Source organism: Montipora foliosa, chromosome 9 (genome assembly GCF_036669935.1).
Source record: "Montipora foliosa isolate CH-2021 chromosome 9, ASM3666993v2, whole genome shotgun sequence".
Taxonomy (NCBI): Eukaryota; Metazoa; Cnidaria; class Anthozoa; order Scleractinia; family Acroporidae; genus Montipora; species Montipora foliosa.
In genome coordinates, this window is record NC_090877.1 from 44,607,709 (window position 1) to 44,624,154 (window position 16,446).

At 42.6% G+C, this 16,446-nt stretch overlaps 1 protein-coding gene, 1 long non-coding RNA gene and 1 pseudogene across 5 annotated transcripts in view; 1 reads left to right on the top strand and 2 right to left on the bottom strand.

Moving 5' to 3' along the window:
* The window catches only part of LOC137970890 (uncharacterized), a 9,539-nt gene extending 3,361 nt beyond the window's left edge, over nucleotides 1–6,178 (bottom strand). Inside the window, exons 1-2 of the long non-coding RNA XR_011116890.1 lie at nucleotides 6,049–6,178; nucleotides 5,113–5,211 (exon numbers count right to left, since the gene is read on the bottom strand). This is a non-coding gene — a long non-coding RNA (uncharacterized lncRNA). The remainder of the gene's footprint in view (nucleotides 1–5,112; nucleotides 5,212–6,048) is intronic.
* Nucleotides 5,455–7,473, top strand: LOC137970889 (uncharacterized; annotated as a pseudogene).
* LOC137970888 (uncharacterized) lies at nucleotides 7,300–15,942 on the bottom strand. Of its 4 annotated transcripts, none has more exons than XR_011116889.1 (6): nucleotides 14,508–15,942; nucleotides 13,769–13,863; nucleotides 10,025–10,211; nucleotides 9,508–9,757; nucleotides 8,571–9,060; nucleotides 7,300–7,439 (listed from the first exon to the last, which is right to left on the bottom strand). XR_011116889.1 is itself a non-coding variant. In XM_068817525.1 (6 exons), the coding sequence occupies exons 3-6, from the start codon at nucleotides 9,361–9,363 to the stop codon at nucleotides 8,065–8,067; spliced, it is 630 nt and encodes a 209-aa protein (XP_068673626.1). In that variant the 5' UTR covers nucleotides 9,364–10,211; nucleotides 13,769–13,863; nucleotides 14,508–15,942; the 3' UTR covers nucleotides 7,611–8,064. The 4 variants fall into 4 exon arrangements, 3 of the variants coding, with proteins under 3 accessions (XP_068673626.1, XP_068673625.1, XP_068673627.1); XM_068817525.1 differs by lacking the exon at nucleotides 7,300–7,439 and adding an exon at nucleotides 7,611–8,204 and having other exon boundaries at nucleotides 8,571–8,768; nucleotides 8,912–9,060; nucleotides 9,221–10,211; XM_068817524.1 differs by lacking the exons at nucleotides 7,300–7,439; nucleotides 8,571–9,060 and having other exon boundaries at nucleotides 9,363–9,757.
* Nucleotides 15,943–16,446: the final 504 nt, after the last annotated feature.

A 16,446-nucleotide genomic window follows, 5' to 3' on the forward strand; every position in this document is an offset into this window, starting at 1 on the left:
GTCGCACAACGACGAAGTCCACGTTGTGCCAGAGGGCTTTTTCATCACGGCAGGAAGCCCGTCGTGCAAGGTTCAAGGCATGGAAAACGAAGCCGGTGATCGTTTTGGTCTTCAGTTCCACCCCGAGGTGAACGATTCGGAGTTCGGGAAGGAAATGTTCGAGAATTTCGTTGCTGTTTGTCGTGCCCATCGGGATGAAGATTCGTGAAATCAGCGTTTTTATGTACTGTGGGCAGGAGGTTGAATCCTATGTCAGGGAAGAACAAGCGTGATCTCGGTCAGTATTTCACGAAAGATTCTCTTTGGATGCGCCCACACATTCGTGCCCACATCAAATCGCTCCTCGCGGAGTACCCGTTGTGTGTAGACCCATTCGCAGGTGCAGGCCATCTTCTTCAGGTTGCAAAAGCGATGGGATTCCAAACACAAGGCCACGACATCGATCCAGCGATTTGCAGCAGCAGAGGATGGGGGGAACCGAACGATTCCATTTGCCATGTGGTTCGTCATGAGGGCGCATTCATCCTTACCAACCCACCTTACCTTGCAAAAAATTCTGCAAAACGCATGAAATCCCCGATGATTGAATACTTTAAACCAGGCTTTATCAAAACCCTTGACGATTCTAGGCTAAATGTTCTTGACGATTTGTTCAAATTAGCCATGGAACAAAACATGGCAGCCTTCGATGAATCAGTGTGGATTGTACCCGAGTCCGGTATTCAAGACCTTGACGATCTTCCGCATTGGAAGGATCGCTTACATTCCGTGACCATCTTGGAAGAGAACCCCTTTGATGATACAGAACATCCAGTTTGTGTTATGATATTCTCAAAAAAGCATCCTCTCAAAGAGGTTTGGAAAAACGATAACAGACTTGGTCTATACGATGAATTGCGCCACATCCACAACGAAACAGCAAAGGGGCCGGTGAATGCAACGCCAATGAAGTTCAACGCACCCGAGGGTACTCTTGGTTATCGCGCGGTGGACGGCACCAAAGAAGACGGCTCCATGCGGATAAAATTCTGTCGCGGAGAGGAACTCGGATACGATCGCTCCAATATCAAAGTAAGCAGCCGCCATCTTACGTACATTGCTGTTGAAATTGAAGGCATGAATCTTGACAAGGTAATCGACGAGGCTAATTCAATGATTGATGCTTACAGGCAGGCAACACATGATGTATTCCTCACGGCCTTGATGGGCAATGCAAAAGATGGAGTTCGTCGCAGGCGACTGGATTACAAATTGGCAAGAAAATCATTTAATATAGCGTATCAGAAAGTTAATCCGATGCCGAAGTTGGAGGATTTCTCATGAACAGACATCCATTGAACATCAAGAGTTTCCGATTGTTTGACGGAAATTATCTTGACCAACTGGCAGGGATTTATGATATTGCAGATAATGAACCACGTCCTCTTGACGGAAAGGATGAACTTCAACTTAAATCGCTCATAGAAACTGGCTCGGATGAAGAACTTCTCCACTTTTTGCTCACTCTCCCACGCTTTCCAGTAAAGGATTCTTACATCTCGTCATTCGCCGAGGGCGGACCAAAACATGTGGAGAGAATTATCAAACACAACCCCAAAACGGTTGAGAGAATCTGCAATAAGGTTCGTAATTTGGGATATGACGAAGTCCTGAAAGCTTGCACTGCACCCATAGATCCATCTCGTCAAAATGGAGCTAAATTTCGAAATTGGTTAAACAGAATTTACACTCCTTTTTCCGATCCAGGGGCATTCATAAATGAAAAAGCGATGGTGTTTTTGTATTCAATGCTAGCGATGAAGTGATGAACGACTTGGTGAAAAGAGAGTTGTGCGATTCGCTACCGAGAAAACAAGAAAACGACGAAGAGAAGGGTATCGATCTTCTTCTAAAGCTCAATAAATCGGGCATGACCAAGTACATCCTCGCAGAAGCAAAATTCCTTACCCGCGCAGGCGGTGCTCAGAACAACCAACTCATGGATGCAATCACCTTCATCAAATCAAAGGAATTCAAGCCGAAAAAGGGCGTTAATGTTCACCGGTGCATCATTGTTGACGGAGTGTGCTGGATGGCATGGAAAGAGAACAAAATGAGCAAACAACTGAAGGGATTGAGCGATGCCCAACCAGCCTTTTCCGCTCTTTTTTTAGACGAATTCATCAATTCGTAGGCAAGCATCATTTGATTAAAACCGCCACAAAAATCTCCCAATATAATTAAAATCTACAGTTTTTACGAATAAATTAATGTCTTCTGCACGACGTACCCCCCCTGGCCTGCTTGTATCCCTCCTGTTGCTGACAGCGCTCTCACCCATGGCGATGGTGCAAGCCGTTCCGACGACACCCTCTGAGTACTACTACGGTGTGGAATACGACTGGAGCAGCCTTGACAGCGATGTTCAGAACGTCACTGGCCTAGACATCCAGGAACTTTTCACGGAGATCATGAACGATGCGGGTTGAACGATGCGGATGACGCCGGCTTCAATCTCGACCTCGGTCAATTGATCACCGGTGGTACGAACATTTACGTGCACCAAACCGAGGATGTTTCTGTACAAACCATTCAGGACATCAACGGTCAAGACGTCCAGGTTTGGAGCCGCAGCAGCGATGTTGTGCTCCGCCACGGGGTGCTCTCCAACGATGTTCTCATGACGGACTGGTCGGAAACGACCTTCGGAAACGACCCGACCTCGTTTGACATTGACGTGCTTCTTGAGGCCGAGAACGTGGTCACCGTTGATATCCTCCTCTACACCGAGTATCTGGACGACAATTACCAACTCGTCGGTGCTGACATGGACTTTGACATGATGGTGGGCCACGACATGAACCTTGGCGTTGATATCATGCTCGAGGGCAGAGGCGAGCAACTTGAGGTCGACTTCGATACGGGCATGGATTTCACATATTCCATCGCATCCGACGCTTTATGGCGTCTTGGCAACCCCAGCCCTATTTATGTTGAAGCCTCTCAAAACGATCACACCTCCTGGAACTGCGTTGAGTCTGCTGCAGAAGCCAGCGTGGAAGACCACTGGGGCGGAGCAGAGGTGTACGACGACTGCGGCGTGATCGATGGGAACTACATCGGCTCTGCAGATTACAACGTCTACCTCACTGGACTGCCCATGGAGGAGTTTGGCTTTGACGCAGGTCAATTTGACATCACCATCACGGACGCCTTCTCAAGCGAAGGCGATTATGAAGAGAACGCCGAAATGGACGGCGTGTCGTTCAACCTTCGCTCTGATGAGACGCTTGAAGTCGACATCGGGGACGGAGAAATGCTTGACGTCACACCGTGCGACGAATGTCCGTCCGGACCCCCGGTCATGTTTGCCATGATGGGGAACGTTCTGGTTTACGCAAGCGCTGCCTTTGGTGAAGCCGTTGCAGAGGACTTTGAGGCTGAACTCGAAGACTCAATGGGAGAGATCTTTGAGAACATCTTCGGTGGCGATGGAGGCGATGACGATGACGATTACTACGACGACGGTGAAGATTACTTCATCTGCGACAGTGGCGAAGCGGTTCCATCTTACTTCGTCAACGATGGAGATGAGGACTGCTCTGACGGCTCAGATGAGGATGACTTTTTCCTGAAAGGCTTCACAACCTACAATTACGACATTGAGGCTGATGCCATAGGCTTTGACGTTACTTTTGACGCTACCTCTCTCGGGTATCAAGCCGAAAGGGTGTATGATTGCGTATATTCTGGGAGCACCATCTCGCTGTCGTACGTAAACGACGGGTACAACGACTGCGGTGAAGGAGAAGATGAGTCCGAGAACGACTACGCTCCTGACAACTTCATGTGCGAAGATGGCACAGAGATTTCCTTTGACTTGGTTAACGACGGCGAATTTGACTGTGCTGATACCTCAGACGAGCCCGTTGACAACGAGGGTGATTGGTTCAACTGTGACAACTATGACAAGATTCCATGGCAGTGGATCAACGACGGCACACAAAACTGCGACGATGGCGAGGATGAACACGAGAACCGCGCTGCCGGTGATGACTTCTACTGCGACCAGTACGATACGACGCTGGCCTTTGAACTCGTCAACGATGGGTCCGCCGACTGTGCTGACGGCACCGACGAGGGTTCAGCGGTCTTCCAGTTGATGGATGCATACGTGAACGATGGGAACGGCAACGTCCTCCTCTCAGCAGACGACATCATGATGTGCGCCAAATGGAGTTGCGATATTTCAATCGCTGTTGATAGCGGCTTCGTCTACTACGAGTCTGAAGTTCCATCTCCGTCCGTTTACGGCGACATGGACATGTGCACAGGAGCAACGATTTACGACGAAGACGGCGCAGAACTAACTCAAGTAGACAAATCGTGCCGAACGGTCTGGATGGGTGGACCAGAAATTTCTGAATGGGGAACATACCTTTCGGACAGCGGCGACGACTCACTCACACTCATGGTTCACGTAACCGCTGAAGACTGGAACGGCAACTATGACGATGTCACCGTTATGTACGAAATACACGAAATCACCGACGATGGCAATGTGGTTCACTTGTGCGAGGACAACTAGCTAACTCGTGATATGATGACCTGAAAGAAAGTTACTCCACACTAGAACTGCACAGTAGACACTAGACCACGTGACAGGCACTAGACATGGTTGCAATTGAACACCTTTTTACCTCATGGTATGACGTAAGTCATGCTATGGGGTTTAGGGTTTGGTGGTGAAATTCGATTAAAATTCACTCACCTGTTAGACAATTAATTTATGCATTAATTAATTTATGTCTATGGTTAGCAACTATTGATCCACATATTGATTCACAAAATCCCCAAGTTTGGTGTACACAGATCCAATAATGAGCAAGATACAACCATTTGAAAATGTCAAAATTTTACAGAGAAATGTACGGCCTACCGGACGCTGCCGGACAGCTGTCCGGCAGGCCATACATTTCTTTGTAAAATTAAAATTTTGAAATTTTTAAATGGCCGTATCTTGCTTACTATTGGGTCTATTTACACCAAACTTGGGGATTTTGTGAATCTCGGTGTGCTCTTTCAGACTATGTGGATCAATAGTTGCTTATCCCATAATTTACAGACTCGTACCTAGTCCTTCACGGTATGAAATCAGACAATGATTCACTTGGATCGCCCACGAGCAGTAAACGAACTTCCTACAACTTCCCCTGGCATGTAATCGATTTCCTTAAAAGTAGACATCAAATACAAGCAAAAACAAGCAGCACAATTGGACATGAAGTTATTCCCGATTTTTAAAACGCGATCGAAATCACGGTTTTCGAAATAAAAAAAGGCGTCTTAAGGGGACTGGCACTAGCAATATGTGTGACGTCAACCCGGTATCTTGGCGATAACAACACAACATAACACAACAAAGAAATAGGACGCAAAATAGCGAGTTGGAGTGAATAATAGTCTTGTGCTCTTCGGTTTCTTGTCAAAATGTCACAAAAGGACTCCAATTCCGAAAGGAGCTACGATTCCGATGATTCGGAAATCAATTACATTCCCTGCTACGAAAGTAGGGGACTTCAGATTTGAGTACGAATACGAGATCGAATACCAGAACGAGAACGACTTTTACAGTTCTAGTTTGCAAGCTTCACATTATCACGACACAGACCCATCTCATCCCATGAGCTTCCTTCTCTAACTAAACACCAACATGTAGAGCGAGGACTCTAGAAACGTCACTGGTTTGAAATTCAAAACTCGCACTCGTACTCAATCTAGTACTCGTAGTCGAGGAAGTGACTTTAGGTGAAGACCGTGAAGTGAATGCCGCCGCCGCCTCGCTAACAGAGCTGGACGCAGATACGTATTTGCCCTAGCAAGATGAGCCGATAGCGACTGAAGAGTGGGTTTGTGAATATCAACGAAAGCAAGAGACCCAAGCTGAATTCGAACTAAAGCTTCAGGACCGTAATGAGGGAAAAGAACCCGTAAATTTGTGGTGAGTCAGATCTAGAGCGTTTGCACGTTTGCTTCATTACGTTGGTTTCTTTTACATCGATTACTTACCGCTGGTTCTTCTGTAGGTGCAACTGTGGTGAATGCAGTTCTGAGTACCTGCAGAACCCGAACGAATTTCAGTGCTGTTTGGAGATAGAAGAGTGCGTGGAATGCCTGCCCAGCGAAATGGTTATTGAAGAGGTGGGCACAAAGCCGAAATGCGTCACAAAACATCCTGGGCTCGGCCAAGTTTGCCTACAGAAGTGGAGTTTGCGGTTGGCTGCCGATAAGTATAAGACAAAAAACAAAACGACGTATCGCCAGACTGGTACTGAAAACAGGTAGATAAAATGTTTTCTTTAATTTGTTATCCGAGTATAAAAAACAAAGAGATCAATATGATACTCAGTGTCTCCCTTCAAAAATCAGCCTCTGACTAGTGTTTGTCTGAGATGCGTTTAATAAGCAGTTTGTTTTGTGTCACACCCACGTAACTCGGGTTCTAAAATTTATTAAATACCCGTGCATTTGGTGATCTTTGCTTATTTAGTCGACTTCTGGTAGTTATAGTGTAGACATTTACATAAAGATACACCTGGTTATTTTACTTCATTTTGTATTTCTTATTTCAACAAATTAAGTCATTTTATGCCCCTTTGATGGTTTTGGTGGAGCTGCTAACTAAAGTTTCTTGAATATTAGTGGGTTTTTTGACCATACACAAGTGCCATGTGGTGGGAGCATTTAAAAAGAAAATATCAGTTAAGTTAAAATTCCCAGCCTATTCCCCCCGCCCCCCATGGCTTAACATTCATAGGTTCATTACATACAAACTCAACAATTTCGCTACATAAAATAGCGTGACCTAGCCCCTTTAATGCTAAGAAATGCAGTCAACAAGAGAGCTACATTTTCTCAGATGAGATAGCAATTTATAGTTTAAGAAATAGAAAACATGTACCGTGTTACGATTGTGTAATTTGCACTGGTGTTGCACTTTTTGCACCAGTGTTACACTTTTTGCACTTGTGCTAAACTTGAACTGCACTGCTCTAGCCAATCAGAATTGAGTATTTTTTCATGTGTATTATAAATACTGAGCAAAGTATTTTTTCTTCCAACACCGTGAAAGCTCATGAAATGAATTAATTTTAATTGCTGTGATATGCAAAAGACAAAGCTTTCATTAATACAGTTATTTCTCTTTTAATGAAAATCAATCAATACAAAATGTAAAGTACTTTGTTATTACCTAAATATATTCCTTTCCATTACAGGTTTCTACGTGGTAATGCCTATCGTGAATTCACTCACCTCATTCATGGATACTTAGGTGGAAGACGGATACCTTTGCTTACATGTAGCTACCATTCCATAAGAAAAACATTTCCAGAGAAATCTGCATATGCTGGATTTGAAACTGAAGATGCTGACTGATGAATGGTTTAAGATGATAATTGCTTAAAGTCAAATAAAATTGGAGCAGTGTTTAGAGCTAAGTGAAGTGAACGTCTGATCAATTTTTCAATACATTATGACTTGGCATTATTCCCATCCCACCCCCTTCCCTTCCCAATATAATGTTGACATTAAAGGGGCTACATGTAGGTAAGGTAGGTATTTTAGGCAATTTCAGCACTGATCAAATTGTCATAGAATTAACTTACATATCAAAATAACGGCTCAAAACTATAGAAGAACTCTAACAAAACACAGGAAAGACAAGAAGGGACGTGGATTGACAAACTGGAGGGGATTGAAGTGGATCGCATTTGGATAAATTTGAAAAACGTCGGTCCATTTGTTTTCAAACTTACGGTATGTCAATTTATACATTATCAAACTTTCATTACCACAGCTGGAAAATCATTCTCAGTTGTTATGTGGCCATGAATTGGCAGATGAAAGACTCTTGGTCTGCCAATTTGACGTTTAGAACTCACAATTAGCAAAATTAAACAAAATTACCTAAAATAGCGTGACCTAGCCCCTTTAATGCTGAGAAATGTAGTCAACAAGAGAGCTACATTCTACAGTACAATTTTACAGAGTACAATTCTAGAGTTTTGTTCTGCTTAATGTAAATCAGACTTGTTTCTCTCGCGAATGATTTTTGGGGCATGTAGTCACATTTTTGGGGCCCTTCATCGGCTGCTTGCATGCAGTACAGTAACGGGGCTTTCTTTTACTGGTCTTTGGCTGCTGCTGGATCTCGGTCTCTGTAACTAAAGCAAATGCTGGTGGTTTATAGGCAATAGATTTATTGCGATTCAGGGGATGCTATATAGGCAAAGGAAATCTTGCAAGTTTGTTTGTTTGACAGTTTTAGTGCAACAGGAATTCCAAGAATTGCTAATTTTATAACGTAATGACAGTAGCACTTTGGCCTTCATGGCCATCTGACGCATGAAGCTAGAGAAAGCATATATATTGTCCCGCTGGATGGGATGTTTATAAGTCCATTAGGGTTTGACCTTATAAATTGAAGTTCAGAGAGAGGTATAACTGTTAAAGTGACATGCCCACAACACTCTCACCCTAGTAACCAGCCTTGAACCTTATGTCTCTATATTACAATTTATTAAAATTACCAGGTGTTGTTGGGGGCACATCTTTGGCTGTCTTTCCTTTCCTTTCTGTCCTTTTCATTATAGCCTCCTCCCTTGCTTGCTTTTCCAACATTGTATTCATTGGTGGGGGATTCATAGCACTCAATTCCTGCATAGCAACCTTGAGCTGGTTTTTCTCCCAGGCAACAAGATATGTCTGGTAGATATCCTCCACATATTCTGAAAAAGAGATGGGACACTCTGTTTTGTGGCCAACGTGCAAGGAACAAACATTTTGACAAAACCTTTTCAACAGCTACCTGACTCCGGTGCTGCAAGTTGTGTAGAGCAATTAGTTTAGCCTTCATTTAGATGTGTCTTACCAAATTTGGGCTCCACTTTGACATCACGCACAGTGGCCTCGCCATTTTCAAATTTTGGCCACAGCACTTTCACTTGTTCTGTCCCATCAGTGTTCTTCTTAACTTCCCGCAGTAGGTTGAGATTGAAATACAAGGCAGCAATGATGTGCCTTTCAAGAGAAAGAGTGACACCAAAAATAAGGATGCACTCTAAAAAGAGTCCTTTTTAAAATATGTTACTGTTGTAGAACCTTGACTGGACAAAAAAATGCCTTAGTGTCCCTAGTTCCAATAAGTAAAAAAAATACATTACACACCAACTTGCAATACATCCCTATAAATGAGAAGGCTATCAATTTTGGTGCAAACTGATTGAGGGTAGAGTGAAAACCTTCCAGACAGCTAGTTTGTACCTCAGGTGAGGTCTGCTTGATCCCACTAACCAGGGAAGGATTGTTTAGGGCATTGCACATTTTTTCATACACTGGGGAATCTATGATAATAAAATAAGAAATTCCTTGTCGATAATTAGCACAAATACAATAAAACAGTGGGGCCCTATTACGGTGAAGCCCAGTGATCTCATTCTTGCTGTTATTTCAAAGTATTACACTTACCCTTGTCAAGCCATGTCCTGTCCATTATCTCACCATGATTGCATCTGTTGTAAAGGGGATCATCTAAATTATCATGCTTGTTAATCACGTGACTTAAGAAAGATTTAAATTTAGCATATATAACATTGCCATTTCCAGACAAAGTTGATGTAGCACTCCAGAAGAAATGGTTTCCACAGGGACGGATCCAGTTGATCAAAGCTGTGCAGCCACTTTCCTTGCTGATGCTGGTTTAAAACTTTTTGGATCTCTGAGGATAAAAACATTGCTGAGTTATATATTGCTTATTCCTATATATGGACACAGACTAGATTAACAGATATAATTTTGAAATGATCATTTTTTACAATGCACAAAGGTGTTTTACAGACAAAGTTAACTTCTACAAATAACTACTACAGTTTATTTTGCAGTTCAAGATAATGATATCTTAAAAAACAACTTCTATCTAAAAAGGACAACGTCTAGCACGTTATAAGGATTTTTTCATGTATCAACTATATAATTTGTCTCCTACTTTTCTTAATATGCCAGAGGTCGAAGTAGTGCTTGATGTTTTTCTGTTGTTCTTGCGTGTATTTTCTGATAGATGCATGTCTATCAGTTATTAAGGTGGTGATCATCAGACCACATCCTAGGAGGTATGCCATGCAGTTCTTAAGCCCGAGGAACTCCATAGCCGGGCCACTTTCTGCAACATTCCTCTACAAAATTAAAAGGACAGATTCTTGTTTAAGTCTGTTTAAGCAAAATAAAAATGGCAAATGTGTTTGTTACAAGTCAAATATAAATTTTGGTTACATTTTTTACGCCAGTTGATTTTTCTTCCCATTGTCAATTTTTATCATAATCTGAACTACATGTATGAAGGAAAATAAAAATCAAGCTCAAACCACAACATAAGCAAACCCATAGAGTGTGATATGTTGTATCCACAGGAAATAAGTAATTTTGAGTTATTTATAATATTGGCTCAATACTATTTTGTCAGAAAGGGTCAGTATAACGGTAATTATAGCACCATATTTACCTGAACAAGAGAGAAGTGAATAATAAGGGGCAAAGTGCAACAAAATATGGTGTATGCACCAAATTTAGCACTATGCCTCATGTTATCATGTCGCCTATCTCCAGCTATGACCAATTTCTGGCCCAATTCCTTTAATTTGATCATTAACTAATGTTAAAAGCCTGTTGAAAAGGCTGGTAGGGGGCTAGCTGAAAAACACAATAAAATTATACAATCAGTAATAGTGTCGCCGAGTATTTAGGAAGCCAGACTTGAAATCCGGAGACCGCGCAGGTCAGTTAAGTCCCGCTCTGACCACTAAGCTGGACTTGTTCCTCGATTTACGCCAAATTGAAATAACGTTGTCATAAAAAAAAGGCAAAAAGCAAAAAAGCCAAATAGGAATTAAATAGCCAAATTTAAATTTCCATTGTTTGGAGTATCTAAGAACAATGGAAATTTAAATTTTCCTAATTAATAGACCTTATCACGGTTTTTGATGCCATCCTAACGGGTAGGCAAAGCGGTCAGAAATTACGGTGTTTTTATGGGAATCCGACGGCAAATAACATTTTCCAAAATTGAATTTTACACAATTTGTGAATCGTAACGTTAAGTACTAAGTAGAACATTATGTTCACCAAGTCTGGAGGATGTAGCTTAGCTACATGTAGAAGACGCTCAGTTAACTTTTCTAATTTTCCATACAGTTGTCTATTTTTCCCGCGAAACGCGTCTAGACGTTCCCAATTTTACAGACAAATGTATGGAAAAATAGAAAAATTAAATGAGCGTCTTCTAGCTAAGTTACATCCTCCAAACTTGGTAAATACAATGTTCTACCTAGTATTTTGACGTTACGATTCACAAATTGTGTAAAATTCAATTTTGGAAAATGATAAGGCCCGTTTCAAACGCCGTGCTAAAGTCGTGCTGAACTAAAGTCAATTTGGCTCGACTGTGGCACAACATTTCACAACTTGGTTTCAAACGTCGAGCTATTGTCAAGCTTAATTTACTCACTAGCCGTAAACAAAAGAGGCGATATTAGAGAGATAAAGGTAGGCTCGATTACCAGCCGCTGTTTCGGGAAATAAGCCAGCGCTCACTCCCGAAACTCGAGTGAGCGGCGGAAATCGAGCCTAAGATAAAGGTGGCTCCCTACAGTATTAACCGTATCTTCACCCGAAGAAGGATGAACTAAAAATGATCTATTTGTTTCACCTTTGGGTTTAAGGCCCTGAAATTTTCAGGGAATATTAACAACACACCTGGGGTTTCTTTTTCGTTCATACGAGTGTATTGCAGACTGTTGCCATGGCAACAACCAATGGTAAAGATAACCATTTTTTTGCTATTTTCCACCTATTGGCTTCCTTTTTTAGAGTTAGCCTTGGTAAAATATCTTAAAACTCGGCACTCTTGTGAAAATGATTTCGGACAATACTTTAATTCGAAAAAATGAAAAATTTATCAAAAGGATTTTTAAAAATCTTACTATTTCCTATTTTTGATTAAACAAAGAAATCCTTGGATAAAATTTTGCCAAAACGTGATATTGTGAAGTAGGCATCTATATCATGAAGTATATAAACTTTCACAAAATTTCACCGAAAGGAAACTCGAGAAAAGTGAGCCCGTGTTTCTTCGTTTTCTAGTTTGTGACGTCATAAAATTTCGAGACGACCACGCGCGCATACGTATTAATGACCCACTGGCGTCATTTGCGCGTGCAAGTGCGTGGGAGAAGCATCGTGTGTAGTTCATGTCCTTCCTATATCTATAGCTGACGTATCTTTCGGGAGGAAAATTTAGAAGAAGGAATTCGTAGCCTATGGACGGCTAGCACCTTGTAAATGAGCAGTGATTGCTGCTAAACTCGACCTTGTTTTTTTGTTATTTCGTATTTGTGAAGTGCATATTTTCGTGCTCCACGAGCTCGTTACGCAGCATTACACGACCTAAGCCTCAGCTTGTTGGGGAGAAACATCCTGTCAAGTCATTCAGTCCAGATTTAGCGGAATCCTCTTACCTCGTATTTTGGCAATTTGTGTGTGATCGACAAACAATGCTGAGGACTGTAAATACGTGAGGTAATGTGCTTGTTTTGCCCCGTGCGATAATCGTGACGATCGGCCAAATCAGTTTCTTTGGTTGAAATTCCTACATACCTCGTACTCTTCTCCTTTAAATCAGCTACAGAATGGTAGGATCTTGTATTCGGTCGATAAATATTTTAAAACCAAAGGAGGTTTACGCAACGTTTGTGATAAATAAATTTTTAAAACGCGGACGCCATGTTTGTTGGCATTTTTACGTGTGATCTCGCGCGCGACTTTCAGCTAGTGTTTAGCGAGCTCGCGCCATCGCGTGTCTTACGAAATCAGTTCGCGCGCGGTAAAAAAAAACTATAGGGAGCCACCTTACGCACCGCGTATTTTTTTTCCCCGCGAACGGCAGAGAGGGTCACGTGACCTGACATTTCCCGCGTTTGCCGTTTGCCGGCCGCCGTTTCTACTCGAGGAGGGCATTTTTCCCGTTTGTAGGGAACATCAAAACGTGAGTATTTGTAGCCCATTTTCACCGACTATTTCTCCATTTTGATGACATGCCTTTATAGCTAAGCTTCATTTATCATCCTTCTTCTACATGAACTGCATATAAAGCTAAGAGTTTCAAATTCAAGCGGAAAATACATAACTTCTCCGTATCCATTAAGAAATATGGGCCTGGCCTGTACTGAACTGTAACTGTATTTCAATTAATATTTTGAACAATAAGTTGAAAAAGAATTTTTTTCAAGGAACATTTAGTTAATACCTAGTTAATTTCCTAGTTCCCAGTTCCGCCGTGTCGTCGGGAAGCTTAAACAGACGAACATCCCAGACGGAACGGCAAACGACAAACGGCTAGCCGACGTTCAGCGTTCGCCGTTTCGCGGTGCTTAATCTAACTAATGCAAACCAGCGGTATAACGGATAAATCCAAAATTATTTAGTTCGATACTCCTGGACACGGCAATAGCACGCCGTTTGAAACCATTCCGTGCCAAAGTCGGGTAGCACGACAGAGCTTGCCGTGCTCCACGGCAGAGTCGAACTTAATGCTTAAATGGTTTCAAACGCCGTACTACAGCCGTGCTAAAGTCAAACTTAAATAATGAATTTAGCTCGGCACGACTTAAGCACGGCGTTTGAAACGGGCCTTAGATAAATATAGACAGATTTACAAAACTTATGTTCTCAAACTTACCTGGTGACACATTCCTATCGGGAGAGTGCTTTGCTCAAAAGTTGGCTTGGAATCTTCCAATGCTTCTTGCCTGCGGTTCTGTCCTGCTTGGCCCACTGAAAAGGAAGATGGATCGCGATCTTTGAAAACAGCTTTAGCGAAAACGAAGAGCCGCGAAGGCAAAGACTCAAGGCCCCGGCTAAACGATGGGGATTCGAATCCCGTTGAAGCCCTGATTTCTTTTTTCAGGCTTCTTCTTTCCAATTGCATAAGTTGGAAAATTTACTGCGATGATCATTCTTCACTTTCACTGAATTTATTTTGATTAGAACTCGCCCGCAGTTGTGCAAATTACAGCCATGCGCTATTTCAGTAGGGCACGATTCAATCACTGCAAGAACACAAGTCAAGTCAAGTCAAAAACCTTGGCTGCTGGCTGCACTCAACCCTTAACATGCCCAAACATGTTACTTCCATGTGCAAATCAGCTTTTTTCCATCTTCATAATATTAGGCGTATAAAGAACTATCTTAGTAGGGAGAATCTTCTCTCTTTAGTACATGCATTTATTACAAGCAGGTTAGATTATTGTGATAGTTTACTTTATGGTATTCTAAAGGAACAAACTGCGAAATTGCAACGTGTTCAAAATGCCGCTGCAAGGTTAGTTATGGACATGCCGCTGCTCCGGTATCCCATTCCATCAGAAATTCAGTATCCTCGATCAGCACAGGAACCTTAACTGCTGGTGTGGCCATACCTGCAGCTGAGTTCTGGGAAACAGAGGACTGTGCGCCATCCAGATTGAAAATAGACTGAAATATTTGATCTTCGCCGCCCACTGGCGCCTCCCCTTCGGCGTCCTGATCAGCGAGCCGAACATGTTGTCTTCCCTCGGCTTTTGGGCGTGGTGGCTTCGTTTTGCGGCACTCGGACCGCAAATGCCCTTTTTGGTGGCATCGATGACATTCAAAATCTTTGTATTTGCAATTGTCCGGAGAATGATTGGTGAGTCCACAGCGAAAACAACATTGCGTCGCTCCCGTCGGCTGCATTTGTTTGTCATTTATGGCGTTACGTCGCCCCGTCGTGGACGTGCGATTGCGTGACGCGAGATTGTCACGTTTGACCTTGTTTACTCCCACCGGTGACCTCACGCCCAGAGAATTTGAACCTAGAGCTTGAACATCTTTTTGAGCTGTTTCCTGAGCAATTGCCGCATCAACTTCTTCCTGGAAGGTGTAATTGGCTGATAAAAGATTCCGTTTGATCTGCTCTGAGCGAAGACCACAAATGAAGCGATCGTGAAGACTGTCTTGCAGTTGGTCGTTCGTAAATGCACATGTGCCGGCGAGTTTCTTCAACTCTCTAAAAAAATCTGTGATTGACTCCCCAGGACGTTGGTTAGCAGAATGAAATCTGTATCGTTCGCAACTTTTAAGCGAGTAGGCTTATAATGGACACGAAGTAACGCAGCGCGCTGCTCGAAGGTTTTCGTGTTCGGGGCGTCCTGGAAAGACAAATCCTTCAAAAATCGATAAGAAACACTTCCAATGGATGTCAGCAGAATGGCTCTCCGTTTCGCAGCATGCTCGGTACCGTCTTTAATGTCGCATGCGATGAAATATTCTTGCAATCGTTCCAGGTAGCTGTCGATATCTTCGTCCTCTGAATTGAATTGATCGAAAGGTGGTCTTCCCGCCATAGCGCTTAATAGGCTTAGTTCGTGCTCGTCGACCGATTAGCGGATAAATTTGACGTCAAATACTAACTATCCGGCGTTGAGTATTCGTTAATCCAGTTATCCTCGTCGCCACTGTAACGTATTTCGTAGTTGCCGTGAATAACAAACAGACAGTCAGCTTAACATTATTATATTGTAAACACAACCAGAAGGAATACGCGTGCAATATAAAAATTAGCTGGCGTTCAACCGAGGCAAATACACTACACATCCGAACACTGAGGATTCTCTACCGGGCCATTCTGTCTATGGAAATCCAGGACAGGCTGTACGTGCCACCCACTCAGGAAGAATAGTAAAGAAACCACAGCATCTGGATTTGTAAACAAACAAACTTGTTTTTTGACATTAACGGTTTCATGTTGAGTTATAACTCCCTTGAAGTTTTTGGTTGGGAGATGTAGTATTAAGTGTTCATTGTAAGGACTTCCGGCTTGTAGTTGTTGCTAGTGCCCCGTTGCATGTTGAGGGCCACGTGCTCAGAGAAATCCGCCATTTTGTATTTTTCATGTTTTCATGATTTTAAAGACCAAGCTTTTTACAGTGTTTATGGTTTTTTCGATCATCACGGCTGCGGCAAATCTTTGATTTCTAATTGCCTTTTGACCTTTTGGCTGTTGAAATTCAAAGCACTTCTATCATGCAAGTAACGGATGCGTGACTTGTCAATATGAGTGAACGTCGAATCACAAGGCTTGTAACAATCTATCCAATCAGAAATGGATACAGTAATCCCGGTAAACTCGGAAAAAGCCTTTGGGAGCCGCTGCACAGACTGACTGTACCGCCTGCCTGCCACACAGGCTAATAGTATGAGGCTGAAGAAGCACTTTGATAGGACGCATTATTTTTAATTTTCTTATTTTAATAGGATAGTTAATAGCTGGAATAGCTTACCAAGCAGTATTCATAACAGGTCTAATTTGAAGACCTTTAGAATTGATTTGATAAAACA

What these genes read in the sequence shown, in the direction of transcription:
- LOC137970888 (XM_068817524.1), bottom strand. Translation starts at nt 14,802, where the DNA reads ATGCAGCCGACGGGAGCGACGCAATGTTGTTTTCGCTGTGGACTCACC. An exon ending in CGATAGGAATGTGTCACCAG is followed by an intron (nt 10,212 to 13,768) that starts GTAAGTTTGAGA and finishes TTAATTTTGTAG; the next exon opens with AGGAATGTTGCAGAAAGTGG. An exon ending in CCTCTGGCATATTAAGAAAA is followed by an intron (nt 9,758 to 10,024) that starts GTAGGAGACAAA and finishes TTTTATCCTCAG; the next exon opens with AGATCCAAAAAGTTTTAAAC.